We start from the raw sequence: 18,142 nt of genomic DNA on the forward strand, positions 1-18,142 counted from the left end.
GCACTCCTCTATGGCCTCATTTCCTTCTTCCTAGCCATAGAGCCCTGATATTCTCCTGACAGAACTCTTAGGTGATAGGGAAGGTGGGCGGGTAGCATGAATATGCAGAGGTAACTCATGAATAACTACAGGCAAGTCAACTTTTTCTTTCAGGACTTGTGCGCATTCCCTCTTGTGGAAGATTAACAAGCAGTGCTGTTTCGGGACGATGGTGGGTGAGGTGTTCTTAACTAAATATGGACCCGTAGCCCTGCTCTCCCATCTGGGTGCGATGCTAAATTGAGGGAAGTTGTTTGTTGCACACTTTCACCAGACTCAAAGCTGCTGAATTGCATTCCATATCCCCACCTGTTTAAGCCACTGATGCTGAAGTGGCTCTTGTTGAGTGACTCTCATGGAAAAGATCTTTGAACCAAAGGGCCATGGTTTCCTAGCTAAGATGTAACAATACTGTATTCAGCTCCTAGATCAGTGTGACAGTGTTTAGTAATGGGTTTTCCCTGGCACCTCTCCCCACATACTGCAAATAACCAATTAGATTGTTCAAGGACTAAGTCTTCCAGCAGCATATCGTCTTCACCTAGGAGTAGAGAGACATGTATCCCCTGGGTAGGAATGGGCCTGGGGAAAAACCTGGGGGGTGGCTGGGGAGGAACACATTGAGATGGGTAGAAATATGACAAGTTAGGCATGAAGCTGGGACAGGACTTCATGCTGCCTTTACTGCATACGTTGGAATGACCAAAGAACTAACCTCACCTACCCTCCTAGCAGATGTAAATTCTATCAGAAAGGCCATTTTTATAAGTGGTTGGTAAGTACTTGTGCAAAAGGCTCATAAGGAGGGGCCACCAGCATCATTAAGACAAGATGCAGGTCCTTTGAAGGCAGAGGCTCCCATACTGGAGTGTGGAGTTTGAAGAACATGTTTCTATGCCCTTAAGAACCTGGAGACTGTAGGGTGAGAAAATGAGTTTGTCCTTAAGATAACTGTGAGAAGCAGATAAAATTGCTGTCATCTGGATCTTTAGAGAGGCTAATTGCTCAGACTGAAGGTGGAGAAAGTATGGTAGGACTGCAGCGACCCAAGCTTGAGATGGAGAGAATCCTTTATTAGTGGTCCAGATAGTAAACCATTTCCATTTTTGTTTATAGCATTTCAAAGTGGCCCCTCCTGGACTGTAAGCCCTTCCTTGATGCCTCCAAGAGGAGGAGGTCTGGAGTCTGTGCTCAGGGCAACTATGCCAAAGGTGTTTCTTGTGTTGCCACCAAGGCTACTGAGGCCATAATATGTGGTGCCAGTTTGGTCATTAGTGCCACTTTTGATTTAAGCAGAGCTGAATAAGGGATCTGCTTCCAGCACAAGGAGATTCTGTTCTCAGGCGCATGATGGAAGGCAGCAGCAAGGCCAAAAGGTCAAAATACATCTTGCATCCTGTGTCAGAGGAACCTCAGCATGGAGGCTGGTCTTGATAACATTGGTGGGTCTAGAGTATATCAGGCTGGAGACACTGAGAAGCTTGGAGTCTCAAGTCTCTCTTCCCCCTCACCAAAGGGAGCAAAGGTGCAGCACCGAGTTACTGAGTGGGTCTCACCCAACTACAGAAGGCACCAGATGTGAGCATCTATCTCTGGGCCCAATGTGGTTCTGGACATACTATGTACACTAAGTATCAGAGAGGTCACCGTGTTAGTCTGGATCTGTAAAAGCAGCAAAGAGTCCTGTGGCACCTTATAGACTAACAGACATATAGGAGCATGAGCTTTCGTGGGTGAATACTCACTTTGTTGGATGCATGCTGCTACGTATACTAAGCTATACTATACTACTCTACACTAACTACAAGGAGATCAATTAAACGAAGGAAAGAGCTAGCCTGAGGACATACAGGAGAGTTCTGTATGCTCTCTTTTGGAACAACAAGGGAAGTGAGGCAGTTGCGCTCCCACACAGAGAGTATGTTGATGACATCACCACTGCACAAGATGTCTTGTGCACACTCGCAATGGATGTGGCTTTTCAAGGTAATTTCACAGCTTAGTGCTGGGGAGCCACACCTTACAATAATTTTTCCTTACTGCAATCATATAGAAGGACATGAGTGAGATTTGGGGCATCACCCTCTTAGGCCTGGTCTATACGGGTGAGGGGAAAATTGATCTAAGTTACACAACTTCAGCTACGTGAATAACGTAACTGAAGTCAACGTACTTAGATCTACTTACTGCGGTGTCTTCACTGTGGTAGGTCGACTGCTGACACTCCCCTGTCGACTCTGCTTCTGCTTCTCGCGCCGGTGCAGTACCGGAGTCAACGGGAGAGCACTCGGCCGTCAATTTATCGCGTCTAGACTAGACGCGATAAATTGACCTCCGCTGGATTGATCGCTGTCCGACCAGCACGTAATGTAGACGTGCCCTTATACACCTTTGGACAGGAGATGCAAGGACAGAGGTATGGTGACCATATTCAAAATTCCAATCTCATGAGAGCAACGTGTGCACACCAATCATAGAGGAAACTCATGAAAATATTGCTTGAAGAATACTGGCATGTAACAGCATCAATTCAAGCATATGGAAATACTATTCACAAACATTACAGGCTCCAGTACTAATGCACGAGCTCTATAGATTTTCCAATTTTGGTTGGACATATTCCTGGAAGTTTCATCACATGACAATCTTAAAGGATTAATCTTTAATTCCTGGAGACTCCAGGACAAACCTGAAGGGTTGGCAACCATAAGCTCTGAGCAGAGTTCAGTCAGAAATGTTACTGTGCTGACAAAGACAAGAAGTTCAGATAGTGCAGCTGCATTAGTTCAATTATCTCCTCATAATTAGCAATTCCATAATACTCCTGCCTATATTTCAATGACAGATCAGAGCACTGGCTTTCATCTGTCAAGGCCCAGAGTACAGCCAAGTTGTGGGTAAGCTGGTCTCAGCTCAGACCAGCTCTTCTGTTCAGGCACAATATGCACAGATGCAAGAACACATTCTGCAATGTATGTAACAGGATACTGTACAATATATAGTATGCTCAGCTGACAAAGGAAACCATTATCTGTACTTTCTATCCATACAATAACACTCCTGCTCCAAGAAGTTCTAAAGAGCTGTGCCTAGAATTATGTGGATATGGACTACTCAGGATAGCTATGGAGAACACTGATCCCTTTCAGAGAGTTAGCTTTTTCTAGAACTATTTAGTATCAGAGGGGTAGCCGTGTTAATCTGGATCTGTAAAAGCAGCAGAGAATCCTGTGGCACCTTATAGACTAACAGACGTTTTGGAGCGTGAGCTTTCGTGGGTGAATACCCACTTCGTCAACGCAAGCTAGTGTGGAATGTCCTAGGGGCACGGATATAATATTGCTAGCAGGCAAGCTAGAGATAAACGAGGTTGGTTCATCAGGGAAGGATGGCGCGCTGTCCTAGCAGTAGAGGTGTGAAAAACCAAGCAGGAGAAACTGTTTGAATTGGCAAGTACCGATGGTCACAGTCTTGTTTAGTCCAGAGCTGGATGGGTTCAAATGTAATGACAGATGAACGAACTCAGCAGTCTTGTCTTTGAAGTCTGTCCTGAGTTTTTTGCTGCAGATGGCCACCTAAGGTCTGCTATAGTGTGCAGAGAGTTGAAGTGCTCCTACAGTGTTTTGTATATTGCCCATTCCTGATATCTGATTTGGTCCAATGTCTCTTTCCATAGTGATGTCCCAGTTTGGCCGTGTACAATAGCAGAGGGTCATTGCTGCGGCATATGATGCGTATATTACATTGGTGAGAGCGTGCAAGGTGACATGAATCTGGTGATGGTGCCTCTGATCTGGTTAGGTCCTGTGAGGTGTCGCTGTGTAAGATATTGTGGACAAGTTAGCATCGAGGTTGTTGCTGGATTGGTTCCTGAGTAGAAGTTATGCTACGGTGGGAGTGCTGGTGAGAATAGTTCAGTTGGCAGGTTGTTGCGGGCAAGGATTGGCCTGCCACCAAGACCTTGTGAAAGTCTGGGATCATTGTCCAGGATGGGTTGTAGATCCTGATGATGCGTTGGAGGGTTTTAGCTGGGGCTGTATGTGATGGCCAGTGGAGTCCTGTTGTTTGTTCTTTCATTGGTTGTTTGCAGTGGAGGCTTCTGGTAGCACGTCGGCTCTCTGTTGATCTGTTTCCTATAATTTCCTCGTGCGGTATGTAGTTTAGAGAATGCTTGGGGAGATTTGTAGGTGTTGGTCTCTGTCTGAGGGTTAGAGCAATGCGGGTTGTACCTCAATGCTTGGCTGTAGACAATGGATCGTGTGATGTGCCGGAGGGGGAAGCTGGAGGACTGAAGGTAGGCATAGCGGTCAGTACGTTTCGATATGAGGTGGTCGTTAATATGTCATCACTTATTTGCACCATGGTGTCTAGAAGTGGACCTCCGTGTAGATTGGTCCAGGCTGAGGTTGATGTGGGGTGAAGTTGTGAAATCGTGGTGGAATTTTTCTAGAGTTCCCTTCCCATGGGTCCAACCAATCCATGCAACAAACCTCGATGCCAACTTCTGCCCACATATCTACACCAGCGACACCACAGGACCTAACGCAGATCAGCCATACCATCACGTTATATCACCTGCACGTATCAGCCAATGTAATATCCATGCATTCAGTACTGCCACACATGTGCCGCCCCTCCTGCTAGTACATCGGCAACTGGACAGTCACTATGGAAACGGGATAAATGAACAATCGAAGCAGGAATGCAATATACAAAAACTGCAAGAGAGACTTTCAACCTCCGACTTCCCTCCCCATGACGACCTCACACTGTAGCAGACCTAAGGTGGCATACCTGCAGCAAAAACTTTCAGGACCAGAACTTCAAAGACAACTGTACTGAGGGGGGCCCGATGTGAACGCTCTCGAGCTTTTTGCAAGTTGTCATACCCTGCAACTTGACATTGACTCGGAGATACATTCCAAACCCTCCAGAAAGCTGCTGGAGCACTAACACACAGAAACTTGAATAGGGGGGTCTCTTGTGCCATTGAGCAGAATGCGATTGCTAACAGCGTCGGAGCGCAAGGTTTCCTCTTGTCTTGTCTCCTCCGCAGCTAACATTAGGTGGTTTGATTACTCTCACCCAACAAGACTTGATCTTCGGAAGTGACAGACCTCTATATAAAGTCATGGCTAAGTATCGAAGGCCACCCACCTTCGAGAAATGCAGCATGCGAGCATAGTACCGGAGTCCAGCCTGACACCCTCCACCCTGATTTGACAACCATACCCCTCGGTATCCAGCCTCTAAGCCGCATCCGCCCTCGGGAGGTGAATGGAGTGCAGATTGTAAAAACTTTATATTAGAGACAAAATGACACCCCCTGCCCTGGATTCAACTTACTGCTCTGACGAAGTGGGTCTTTACACGATCCCACAGAAGCTCAACAGCTCCAAAGATAAACGCAGTTCTGTAGTTATAAAGGTGCCCCAGATTGCTGCTTTTATAGAACTATTTAGTTGTTCTGTTTACCCTAGAAATCACACACGTCTCTACTGCAGATGAATCTCATGCAAACTGTCTAGCCACCCTGTAGCAGAGCCATGAACAGAACCCTGAAGTCCTGACTTTATCCCCTACTTTAAATCATAAGGCGACCACTCTTGATGCTATAGTGAAGAGACGTCTCCTCTTGCAGACTTACTTGTGCTCTGTGGTGTTGGAATTCTTCTTAGTGCCAGAAATTTCTTCCCCATTCTTCACCCAATAGCTGTAAGTGAGGGGGCTGGGACTTGTGGTGAGGTTACATTGCAGGATGATGGGAGAACTAGACTGATGAATGCTCACTTCCTCGCTGGCATTGATCTTGGGCTCTGGAACAAAGTGCACATTAAAGAGAGTCATAAATCTCAGCTAACAACTGCACCTCGAACCCAGGTCTAATGTTCAGTTGGGAGATGGGGAGGGAAGAGACTACTGCTTCACTAATTTGGGAGCTAAAGAACGAATCACAAACAGATGACCACTAGTGAAGGCAACAGTTTAAGGACCAGTTCCCCTATATTAAAAAATAAGAATTTTAGATTCTTCACTTTCACACTTCAAACAACCGCTACACACCTCAGAGTAAGATTTTTACAAATCTGCATATGGTGGAATGCAAAGAGGTAAGCTGCATATTTGTTGACTATGCAAGCAAAATCAGCTTCTTTTCCTCACCTCCTGAAGGAAGTAAGTCATTGTTTCTGGGCAATATAATGCAGTTTTATTCATTCAGAATAAAGCAAACCCTTTTCTATATGCAGAAACTTCAAGCAAAAAAAGTCTGCTTTAGCGAATAACATACATCTCTTTGGGTACCCAGTTCCCAGGAAAAAAACACATCAACAGTCTTAGGAACAAGGCCATGTCTACAAGGGGGGGATATGCTCTCATTATTGCCATCAGTGCAGCTGCAACAGTACAAATCCTTACTGGAAATGGACAGAATTGCTTTTTCTGCTGGTAGATCTTACTCCCGCTTGAAATTAAGGGTAGGCTGCACCAGTGCAAACTGGTTTATAAACAGTTTTTATCCTGTCCACATGAGGGTGCAACTTCACCAACTGGTAGCCTGAGAAAGCTAAAATTGGAGCAAATTTCCAACTATAGACAAGTTGCAAGTCACAAACTACAAAAATGTGAGGTGGGGTTGAGAAAGTGTTGCCTTTCAAGTGCATAACACTAAATTTGCATTGCATTAACTTCTTTGCTATGTAGCATATGTTGATCTCTAGAGTGTTCAGTCATGGGACACCTGGGTGACATGTCTACAACCTTCTTGTGGTGTCCTCTGTGAGTAGCATAAAGCAAAATGGAAGCAAAAGAAATGTGGAACACAGGCTTGTATCGTAAGTGATCAAATCAAATAAATGCTATAAGACTGAGGAAATGTGCAGTTTAGATTCCAATTCTAATCTTAAAGATGAACTGTGAAGGAAAAGAGATTCCATTTAAGCATCCATGTTTCTCCTATTATGTGTAATTCCTTGAAAGAGATCTGTATCCTACTTATTTTTTCATATTGGGAATTCAGATCTTATGCATTCTCCCATACTATGGACAACTTGAGAACTAGAAGGTTTTTTTATAAAGGAGTGAACAAAGACATTAAAGCTAGTTGAGCAGAAATGTACTGCTTATTCACTGTTTAAACATGTTCATTTTTATTAAAGCCATTTTGTCTCTGTCTGAAGAATTTTGCTTCATTAAGAATCCAACATAACACTCAATACGATTCAAAGGCCAAAGCCCCAGTTCTCATTTTAGTCATCTAGGAAGTCTTCCCATAAAGAGGGTAAACAAGACTTGACATTCCTGATATTTTTGAAGTAAAAAACCTAGCAGATTTTTTAAAAAGAAACTTTTAAGCTTTCTTTATATATTGTAAAGATAAAATATTCTCTCTCTTTTGCAGGCCATCTTTAACTCTGGCCCTATAATTGCATTCCACATTTAGGCCAGAGGACCCTGATCAGTTGTGTCCATGACAGTCAGCATTGTGCTGTTGCACACAGTATATGAATTACAACAGTATGCAAGTTAGTTGCACAGTATAATCCACATACATCTTTTCTGCATGTTCCAAGAACTGGAGAGGATAGAGAATCTCTGGCTCCTTTTTGGTGGGGGGAGGGAGGAAGAGGTGAAGGCGGGGGATGCAGAATTTCTGGCCATAGAGAAAAAGGGGAAATTGTTTTCTGTTGACCTCACTAGTTGACACAAGTTGGCTGAGAAGGGACTGCCTGACTGGGTGGAAGGGCAGCCAACAAAGAGGGTGAGTTGGTACTTTGTGGCCCATATTGGAAATAGCATTTGTAGTTGAGGGGAGAATTTCCCACTTGTACAGTAGTTGGAGGGTGAAAAGGTTTTTGTTTTTTTAAATAAAGGGGGAAGAATATATTTCCTACCTTTACTCAATTGAGTTTGACTGAGAATGGCCTTCGTTTTATTTAATCGGAAACATTGTCTTGTTCACTTGAATAGAATTTGCTTGCAATGTTGAGTCCCAGTGGTAAACGTAAGGGTTATATACTTTGCTGACATGTTTTTAGTTATTTTCTGAAGCCTTGAATATCTCACATTTCAATCCTGAGTGGCAGTGTGAGAACTTATAAATTGTACAAGTCCAACCATATATATGAGGCCGTGCAGAAATTAGCGTTGGGAACTTGGACATTATGAATTTTCTCCTTAAATTTGAAAGCAGCATTAGCACAATTAAGAGCTAATATCCACAACCACCAAATTTTGAAAGCTGGCCACTGGAGCTATGCTTTTCCCAAACTGCAATGCAAGGCATTTTTCTACTGAGACTAAGAAAAGATCTTATCTACCTTCAAACTAAAAAATTATTAAGCATGAGGTTTAAAAGATGAGAGAACTTTTGGTGGTTAGGCTTGGAAAAATGCTAATATCTCAGAATACAAGAACTTCCTTTGCATTCCAAACAGTAGGAGAGGAAACTGCAGATGGGTTGCCAGGTGTGGGTGCGGTTTATACAAACACATTCATATAATTCCTAATTAACATTTCATAATGATGTCTGAAAGTCAAAGAAGAATATTTATTCCAGCTGGTTCCATATACCTTGCTGACAGCTATTTTAAACACATTTGGAGTATAGATTAAGTCACACCATACAGTCTTCTTAAGTCTCATCTGTAAAGCACTTGGAAAGCAAATTATTAAAGCAAATTATTAAATTGAATCGGGAAAAACTCGAGGCACCATGAAGGTTGTATTATTATTCATAATGTAACATTAATCTCTACAATAATATAGTACTTGCCCTTCTTGCTGCTGCCCAGTGAGGCAAAGTGAGAAATCTTACCACTGATGACCAATAAGCCCCTTACATCACCACTTGATACATGTATATCTTTTCCTTTCTAATTCTACTAGATTGGCTAAGCAAACTCCCTCTTTCAGTTACTTAGAAGTCCCAGTATTAACCACCCCATCCCAGATACAATATTGCAGCTATCAGAATGGTGGAGTTCCTTGTGTCCTTTCTTGTAGAAACTTTATTACTGCCCATCAGCTGCAACTCTGCCCCACTATGTCCGGCAATAGGAATTTAACCTGTGCAAGGATCACAAGATCAGGTCCTAGATGGAAGAAAATCATTTGTTTACCACTCCACTACTATTCTCCTCTCCTTTCATACCCCAATATCATCCCCAATGAGCAAGCACACAAGATTTGTTCACCTAAACAAAAATTACTGTGAACTATCAAAATACTTTGACAGAAATACCCCTCTGAAGCAACATTAACTCAATTTCTGGGCATTTTGTAAACAGACATCAGCTTTACTGGAACTGACTGATATTTGCTTCTGTTTTACAGATTTTCATCCAATATGAAAAGAAATATCTTCAGTTTTATTTATGCCAATGAATTATAAATAGCATTTTCCTGTCAAAAGAGGAAACTGGTAAAACATGTATACTGGCCACTGTAATAGTGAACTGGATATTTTTAAACAGAGTCAACAGTAGAGGCAGTCTGATGCTGTCTGCAGTACACTGGACTGAAGCCAGGGACACACTATGGTGGTGGTTAGAGGAGAGCGCAACCTGCCGTGACTCTGGAATGGAAAGCATATATGCTGCCATCAGAGAATGTTACAAGCATCATACCTCCAAAAAGCAAGTAATGGAAAACAGTTTTAATCTAGTCTACAGAACTAGAAAATTTGTGTAATAGAAACTTATCCAGAAGTGCTTTGGGAATTGCTTTATTTTCCAAATGTTTTTCATATTCAGCCAATAATGGACCATTTTAGGTCTGCTTTTCAAACTGTACGTTGATGACCTGGAGCTAATTGGGACTTTAATGGCTATCTCATCCAGTGTAGACCTATTCTTACCCACTTGTCAGTTACATAGTCATGTTTGTGACATTTATAGGTGGAGCTGAATGAAATAATGGGAACCAAGTGAACAACAAGGCTTTTTACAGGACTTGTTGGGTGCTTTCGTACCTATCCTGGGAATATATGGAAATTACTAACCACAGCTGTTTGAAGCAAGAAGAGTTAAAGATTAAGAATGTAACTAAGAGTCCCTGATGGCTGACCACCTGAAATATTAAAATGTTAGCAGAAGACACTAATGTTTCATCAATCTGTAAGAAAACAGAAAAGCAAGCAGGCATTGCTGTTTAGTTCTGAGGAGATAATGCATTGTGGAAGGGGTACTGGGTAAGGTGTGCAAACAAAAAAAAAAGCTGTCCCACTCCAAAAAGGAACATCCTGAAGATTCTCACGAGGAAAATCCTTCCCATACCTCACGTTTGAGGTGTCAATTGTATATGAGCTGTGGTTTTAAAACAAGTGCATCCACCTGGAATCCATAATCTTGTGGAAGGACAGCATGGAAGCCTTAGTGTCTAGTTCAGGAGTGGGCAAACTTTTTGGGCCGAGGGCCACATCTGGGTGGGGAAATAGTATGCAGGGCCGGGGCAGGGGGCTAGGGTGCCAGAGGGAGTGCGGTGTGCAGGAAGGGGCTCAGGGCAAGAGATTGGGGTACAGGGGGTTGGAGTGCAAGAGGGGTGTAAGGTGCAGGCAGGGGGGTTGCGGCAGGGAGTTGGGGGGCGGGATGCAGGAGGGGTTCGGGCTCTGACCACACTTACCTCAAGTGGCTCCTGAGTGGCAGAGGTGTGCAATGCAGCCAGGGCAGGCTCCCTGCACACCTGCCCTGTCTCTGGCCCCATGTCACTCCAGGAAGCGCTGCGACCCCTGGGGGAGGTGGGGCAGAGGTACCTCCCCCAAAGCTCCCATTCACCACAGTTCCCCGTTCCCAGCCAATGGGAGCTGTGAGGGGTGGTGCCTAGAAGCAAGGGCAACGCATGGAGTCCTCTGCCCCCCCCGGGGGGGGCTGCAGGGATGTGGTGCCGGTGGCGCCACGGGCCAGATCCAAAGCCCTGAGGGGCCAGATCCGGCCCACGGGCTGTAGTTTGCCTACTCCCAGTCTAGTTGGAAACCAACTTCCAGTTCTCCTGTTTAACTTTTCAAATCAGTATTCAGTGCTGCTTTTCACTACATTCTGTTTTGATATTAACAATGACATTTTGTTTTAGCCACCACAATTAAAGCAGGCTCTACTAGTTTATTGTGTCTATTTTTGAATACCCAAGATGGTGTCATGAGATCAGTGGAAGATTAGCCAAAGACTCCAACACCATTAGCCAAAGACTCCAACACCATTTTAATCAGAAACCTTCATTTCAAATACATATTTGTTAAGCTGTAAGATGCAGCTCTCCTAATGGAAAATTACAGGATAGTTTCTACTCGGTGTATTCTGCCTTTGCAAGCTTAAACACTCTGGGATACTTCAGACTTGTACTCCTGCCTTCCAGGTACAGACTGAGCTTCTTTAGCTAGGGCTCCCTTCAGCTCCATTTCCAGTGTGCAATTACCTAGAGATTAAACCTTAAGAGCTCTGCTTCCCACAAACTACAGCAGTTCAAGCCTCCCTTGTGGGCACAATACAGTTGTTTAAGTGTTTGACTACAGTGTTTTTCTCACCAATATGAAACAAACAAAAACAAAAAAGTGTGTCCTGAACACAAGGCACTTGGCAATATAGTCATAATACATAATCCAAAATTAGGAAACATTGGATAATTGAACTGCAGGCATGCAAGAGACAAGACAGGTCTTTAACTGGGGAAGGAGATGGAAGCTTAGAACCTCCATCCCAAAAAGTACATTCAGTTACAAATGACCTATTTGAGGGAGATAGGAAACAATTTGAGACATTTCATAAGGACTATCAAATATATGCTTCGAGAACTTAATAATTAGCTTTTCATTCAAAAAGGTTCTTCCCCCTCCCCAAAAAGATACTAAAAGAAGACTGGGTAGGCAAGGAATAGAGCTGGGAAATACAACAGACCTTCACGGGCAGCAGAAGCAGGTGATCAAATGAAACAGGAGAGACAAGGTGTGTAGTATCTATTATTGGACCAACTTCTATTGGTGACATGAAGAAGTGCCCTGTGTCACTCGAAAGCTTGTCTCTCACCAACAGAAGTTGTTCCAATAAAAGATATTACTTCACCCACCTTGTCTCTCTCATATCCTGGGACTGACTACACTACACCACCAGCTACAACTACACTGTATCTGAGACAGGAACCAGACTTCCAGAAGTTAAACTTGCTGCAGGACAATTCAGCTTTGTCTTGAAATAACACCAGTCCCTGAAATCTGAAGGTTCTTGCTGCTGACAGGTCTGAGTCCAATGTGACCTCTAAGGGCTAGGCAGGGGTCAAGTCCTAGGACTGGAAACTGAACAGGTTTATCAAGTCAAACAACCCAATGTTTTCTAGGTTTTTAACAAATCCATGTCACTGGGTTAATTGTTTATTTTTCCACATACATTCATGTTCTTTTCATTTTCCAGAGGCAGGTTCTCTGATCCATCAGTACTGACTGAAACAAGTTGCTTGTTTTTGTCCATAATCATTTTCATATTGCAGCACTCTTCTGTAATACTTTCAGATAGGTGGGGTATCAAGCTGAACTGAGCATTAGCTACCAGGTCTACATCTGGCACAGGGTTCCTTTAGATACCATTACACTGATTAAACAGATGTCACTACACCATCGGAGAGCTTGAGTTATGCAATATGAAGCACAATATATGCAGCGAGAAATTACATTTTTGCGCTATCCTGGTTTATGTATACAAACACTCAGAGTAGTGTTAAAGAGAACATCCGTCCTCTACTATTCACAGCCCTAAAACAGTGAGAAACAAATCAAAAAAACCTCTCCTTTACCTTCTGCTCTTCACATTTGTACCCAGTCAAGTCACTCTGCATGTATTTCATTTTGAATCTGTGTAGATGCAAGCTGTATATCAATCACTACATCTAAGAGAAAGCAAACAGTATTCTTTCTATTCAATGTACATAAAAATAGGATTGTGTTAAAATGATTCTGAAAATACCAGAAGCAAAAACTTGTGTGGAACCTAATAAAGACAGCAGAAAGCATGTACAAAATCTAGGACAATAAATGGAACAAACATCAATTGAGAATCAACTCATCCTATCCAGTATAAGTTTTTAAAAAAGGATGTTACATTCTCAGTGGGGAGTCATTTGGCTAAAGCTAGTGCACATTAAGTTGTTAACATCCCTTCACTCTGAGTGGCCTTTGCTTTTACACCACCATGTAAGAACAGCTGTATCAGTAACGTGCTCCTGCATCAGACAATCTGTTAGGACACATACTGTTTAGAAAAGAAGCTCCATGACTATGGAAAAATCCAGGCTTTAAAGGTCACATGTAACAACAAAATCAAAATGGGAAGGATTTGTACAGAAGCTTATGAACTCAAAACCATGTAAGTAAGGAAGGTATTCAGAGACTCCAAGAAAAAAGAAGAAATAAAAGTGGTTAGATCAGGAAAGAATAAAAACCAAAATAGAAAGGCACTCATGAAGCAGCCAGAGATAGGATGCAGGAAACCTACTATAAAAGTAAAGGGTAGTGGAAGAAAAAAAAATCCAACACTGAGCTTGTTTTCACACAAGAGCTATAGGATAATTCCATAGATTTTCCCAAGTCCTTTGATCCTATGGAAGAGAGAGACAAAAAAAAAAAAAAAAAAGGGTGACAGACACACACTCAAGCACTACAACTGGAGGAATAATCTTGGGTTCAACAAACAAGACAAAAGATGGTAATATCAAGGGTGATGGGAGAGGGAGAAGGGTCAGTGGACTGCCTCTAGTTACTACAGTACTACTACTGTAGGGTGCTGAACTCACTCTGAAGGACGCTTATCGTAGCCTGGGCTCGAATCCACGTTATGGAGGGATTTTGCCTCAAGTCATTCCTCCTGGGATCGTTGCTGGCCCTGCACTCGTAAGTCCCAGAGTCTTCCAATGTAAGGCGGGTTATTCTCAGCACACTCACGCCGTTCGCCCCGTAGGCGGTGTTAATGGTGACACGGCGCTTCCGAGCACCATCCCACAGCTGTTTGAAAGACTCAGCCCGGTTGACTTCAGCATACCACCACTGGATCTCTGGAGTGGGTTTCCCAACCACGTCACAGTACAGCTCAAAGGCATCCCCTGTGAGTTTAGTTTCTGACATGGGCGACTTGACAAACCCAGCTAGAGGGAGGGGCAGCAGAAATGCAGTGATAGACCAGCAGAAAACAACAGATGTTATAAAGAACAAAGCAAGTGAGTTGCAGAAAACAGACAAAGGATTAGATAAGACATCATCATTTACAGCAACCAGGTGTTAACAAGACTTTTATAGAAAGAAAGCACAACACACGGAGCACTTGCTAATTTTGTTGGCTTGAAGGTGTGTGTTATAGTTTTCACAGCACAGCACACCCTCTCAAGGAAGAGTTGTTCTTGGGAGACAGACTACCAGGATAAGCATTTTAAGATGGGTTTTCTAGAGTGTCAAACTGGATTATAGGAGGCTGCATCAAGGGAACCATATACAGCAAACACACATCACCTTTCGGAACTGGAAAGTGATGAAATGGCACCAGGTAGCTATGGAAAAGCAGACTGTGAATTATGGTGGTCCTTTTCTAGCTGCTTGAACTGTTTAGTTTATAAAAGTTAAATGTCCAACAGAAGCCTTTCCCCTGTTCATTCTCAGCCTTCTCATTAAAACAGAAAACTGATCAAACAGCAACTACAGAAAAAAATAGCAAGCTTCTGTCCTATCTACCTCTCCACCATGAACTCTACTTTGACCTTTTCTTCCACCTATTCTGAACTTCAGAGGCAGGGAATTCCCTGAGATATAAGTGACCTACTTTCTGGCGGCAGCTAGATCACTGCATCTGAAAGCAGCAGATTCTCACAATCCCTGTTAAATTCTGATATGGATTTTCATTTTACACATACAGAATAACAAAATTATTTCACTAATTGAGACACTCACAGCACTGAGTAACTAGATATGTTACAAGGGAAGTCCTTCTGTACCTTTTGTATAAGATGCATAGTTGTAAATCAGTACCAAAACCATTGGAGCCCCTTCTGTGACATACATTTCCCTGCTATTTACCAGCATTACTACATCAGTGCATTTGATTTTGTTTTAAGTTGTCCTCCAAAGCATATTTTGGAAGTGACCCACTGAAAATAGTACAGATTTCAAGCAAGTCTATTTTGTACACTGAAAATTTTAGAAAAAAAAGCTGGCCAGCTAGATTATGCAGCAAAACCTGTCATATCTATGTTGAATTCTCTCTGGGCACCAGGGATCAGCAACAGCAGCAAGCAGGGAGGGCAGACAGTGTTACTGACATCCACACACTGATAAAATAGACTGCTCCACCCCACACATCCCCACACTCTTCTCCCTCCCCAAACACAATCCATTTCAGAAAGAGGAGTAGGGAAACAAGCCTTTGGTCGTTATAAGCCGTTAGAAGGCAGAGAAGGAATGAGATGCTTATTCCATTAAGCTTTCCATGCACACTGATTAGATGAAATTTTTCAGTCCCTTGTCAGACAGTTTGAACCACATCCTTTTACTCTTGTTCCAAGGTTCTCTCCTCTGCTACTCAATAGGTAACTGATGAACTGCGGTAAAATAAAATTCAAGTGAACAATAAATGTACACTGGAAAGTTAATATTATAACAAGCGTTTCTGTAGATTTAGGAGGAATTCTGTATTCATGTTACTCAGGCCACAGGCAGTTGAAGTATGGACAGGAAAAGATTCTCTTGCTGTTCTAGTACTGGTTCCTCCAGAGCAACTGAGATAATCCATTACAACAGTGTATAAACAAGGCCTAACATTCTACATGCACATTTAAGCTAGGCATAAATGGTGTCCATCCAAGGACCATTTTGGTAATTTGCCAGGAGCCCTAAGACTACACTTAACTTTTATATTAAGTAGATATCAGCTGCCTTCGTCTTCAGTAGAAGAGCGCTGACTGTGAGATTATAGGGCCCAATACAATGTAACCAGATCTCTAATCTCTACAGACTGTTGCTTCATACTACAAACTACTTTTTAGAACTCCGTGAAATGTATTTGGGTCCCGCTATCGGAACCGGCATAGCACAGAAGTCGCTGCAGCACACACTTCAGTTAAATACAGATTTACATCTCCCACTGACATTCTACACAGTCATGCAAGTGAAAATATTCTGCCATGAATATAAAGCAGTGTAGCATTAGACCACAAATGAAGAAATAATGAACTACTTTCTACCACACAAGATATCTGAGGTTTGCAGAGAGCTCCCCCTGCAAAAGGATGGAGCCCTAGAGGAGGTATCTGAGCCTCTAGCTATTATCTTTGGAAAGTCATGGGTGACGGGAGAGATTCCAGAAGACTGGAAAAGGGCAAATATAGTGCCCATCTATAAAAAGGGAAATAAAAACAACCCAGGAAACTACAGACAGTTGTTAACTTCTGTGCCAGGGAAGATAATGGAGCAAGTAATTAAGAAATCACCTGAAAACATTGGAAGGTGGTAAGGTGATAGGGAATAGCCAGCATGGATTTGTAAAGAACAAATTGTGTCAAACCAATCTGATAGCTTTCTTAATAGGATGACGAATCTTGTGGATAAGGGAGAAGCGGTGGATGTGGTATACCTAGACTTTAGTAAGGCATTTGATACAGTCTCGCATGATATCCTTATCGATAACTAGGCAAATACAATTTAGATGGGGCTACTTAAGGTGGGTGCATAACTGGCTGGATAACTGTACTCAGAGTGTAGTTAATTAATGGCTCCCAATCTTGCTGGAAGGTATAACAAGTGGGGTTCCGCAGGGGTCTGTTTTGGGACGGCTCTGTTCAATATCTTCATCAATGACTTAGATGTTGGCATAGAAAGTACGCTTATTAAATTTGCAGACGATCCAACTGGAGGCATTGCAACTGCTTGAGGACAGAGGGTCAAAATTCAAAATGATCTGGACAAATTGGAGAAATGGTCTGAGGTAAACCGGATGAAGTCAATAAAGACAAATGCAAAGTGCTCCACTTAGGAAGGATCAATCAGTTTCACACATACAGAATGGGAAGAGACTGTCTAGGAAGGAGTATGGCAGAGAAGAGATCTAGAGCGTCATAGTGGACACAAGCTAAAATAGTCACAGTGTGATACTGTTGCAAAAAAAGCAAACGTGATCTGGGATGCATTAACAGGTGTGTTGTAAAACAAGACACGAGAAGTCATTCTTCGCGCTCTACTCGCGCTGGTTAGGCCCTAACTGGAGTATTGTGGTCCGGTTCTGGCACCGCATTTCAAGAAAGATGTGGAGAAATTGGAGAGGGTCCAGAGAAGAGCAAACAAGAATGATAAAGGTCTTGAGAACATGAACCTATGAAGGAAAGGCTGAAGAATTGGGTTTATTTAGTTTGGAAATCAGAAAGACGAGAGGGACATGACAGAGCTTTTGCGAGGTATCTAAAAGGGTGTCATCAGGAGGAGGGAGAAAACTTGTTGACCTTAGCCTCTAATGCTAGAACAAGAAGCAATGGGCTTAAACTGCAGCAAGGGAGATTTAGGTTGGACATTAGAAAAAAGTTCTAACTGTCAGGGTAGTTAAACACTGGAATAAATTGACTAGGGAGATTGTGGAATCTCCATCTCTGGAGATATTTAAGAGTAGGTTACATAAATGTCTATCAGGGATGGTCTAGACAATATTTGGTCCTGCCATGAGGGCAGGGGACTGGACTCGATGACCTCTTGAGGTCCCTTCCAGTCCTAGAGTCTATGAATCTATAAGGATTTAGAAGTGAGAGAAGTCATAGGAAACCTCCCTATACAAAACGTACTCTGAAAATACCTTATTAGTACGGGACTAGCTGCATGATTAGAAATGCCATGCAAGTCTATCAACTTTTATATGTAACTCAGCACTTTGCATTTTCACTAATTCATTACTATCTACGCAACACCAAACAGCGTCAGTAAGTTTCAGGCAGTACCTTCAGCAAGCCATATCTGATAAGGAAAGAATTCCAAGAAGAAGCTACAACTAGAGGTGAAATCCATCCGCACCCCAGGAATTATTCAAAAAATGGAATACACACTAAACAGAATACTTTCCGTAACAGAAGGAAAGACTAGAAACTTATCTGGAAAACT

At 42.7% G+C, this 18,142-nt stretch overlaps 1 protein-coding gene across 1 annotated transcript in view; it reads right to left on the minus strand.

The window, feature by feature from the left end:
* The window catches only part of NPTN (neuroplastin), a 121,003-nt gene that overhangs the window by 45,613 nt on the left and 57,248 nt on the right, over positions 1-18,142 (minus strand). The window contains exon 2 of the mRNA XM_032776600.2: positions 5,687-5,855. Coding sequence (XP_032632491.1) covers positions 5,687-5,855 — 169 coding nt within the window. The remainder of the gene's footprint in view (positions 1-5,686; positions 5,856-18,142) is intronic.

Source organism: Chelonoidis abingdonii, chromosome 9 (assembly GCF_003597395.2).
Source record: "Chelonoidis abingdonii isolate Lonesome George chromosome 9, CheloAbing_2.0, whole genome shotgun sequence".
NCBI lineage: Eukaryota > Metazoa > Chordata > Testudines > Testudinidae > Chelonoidis > Chelonoidis abingdonii.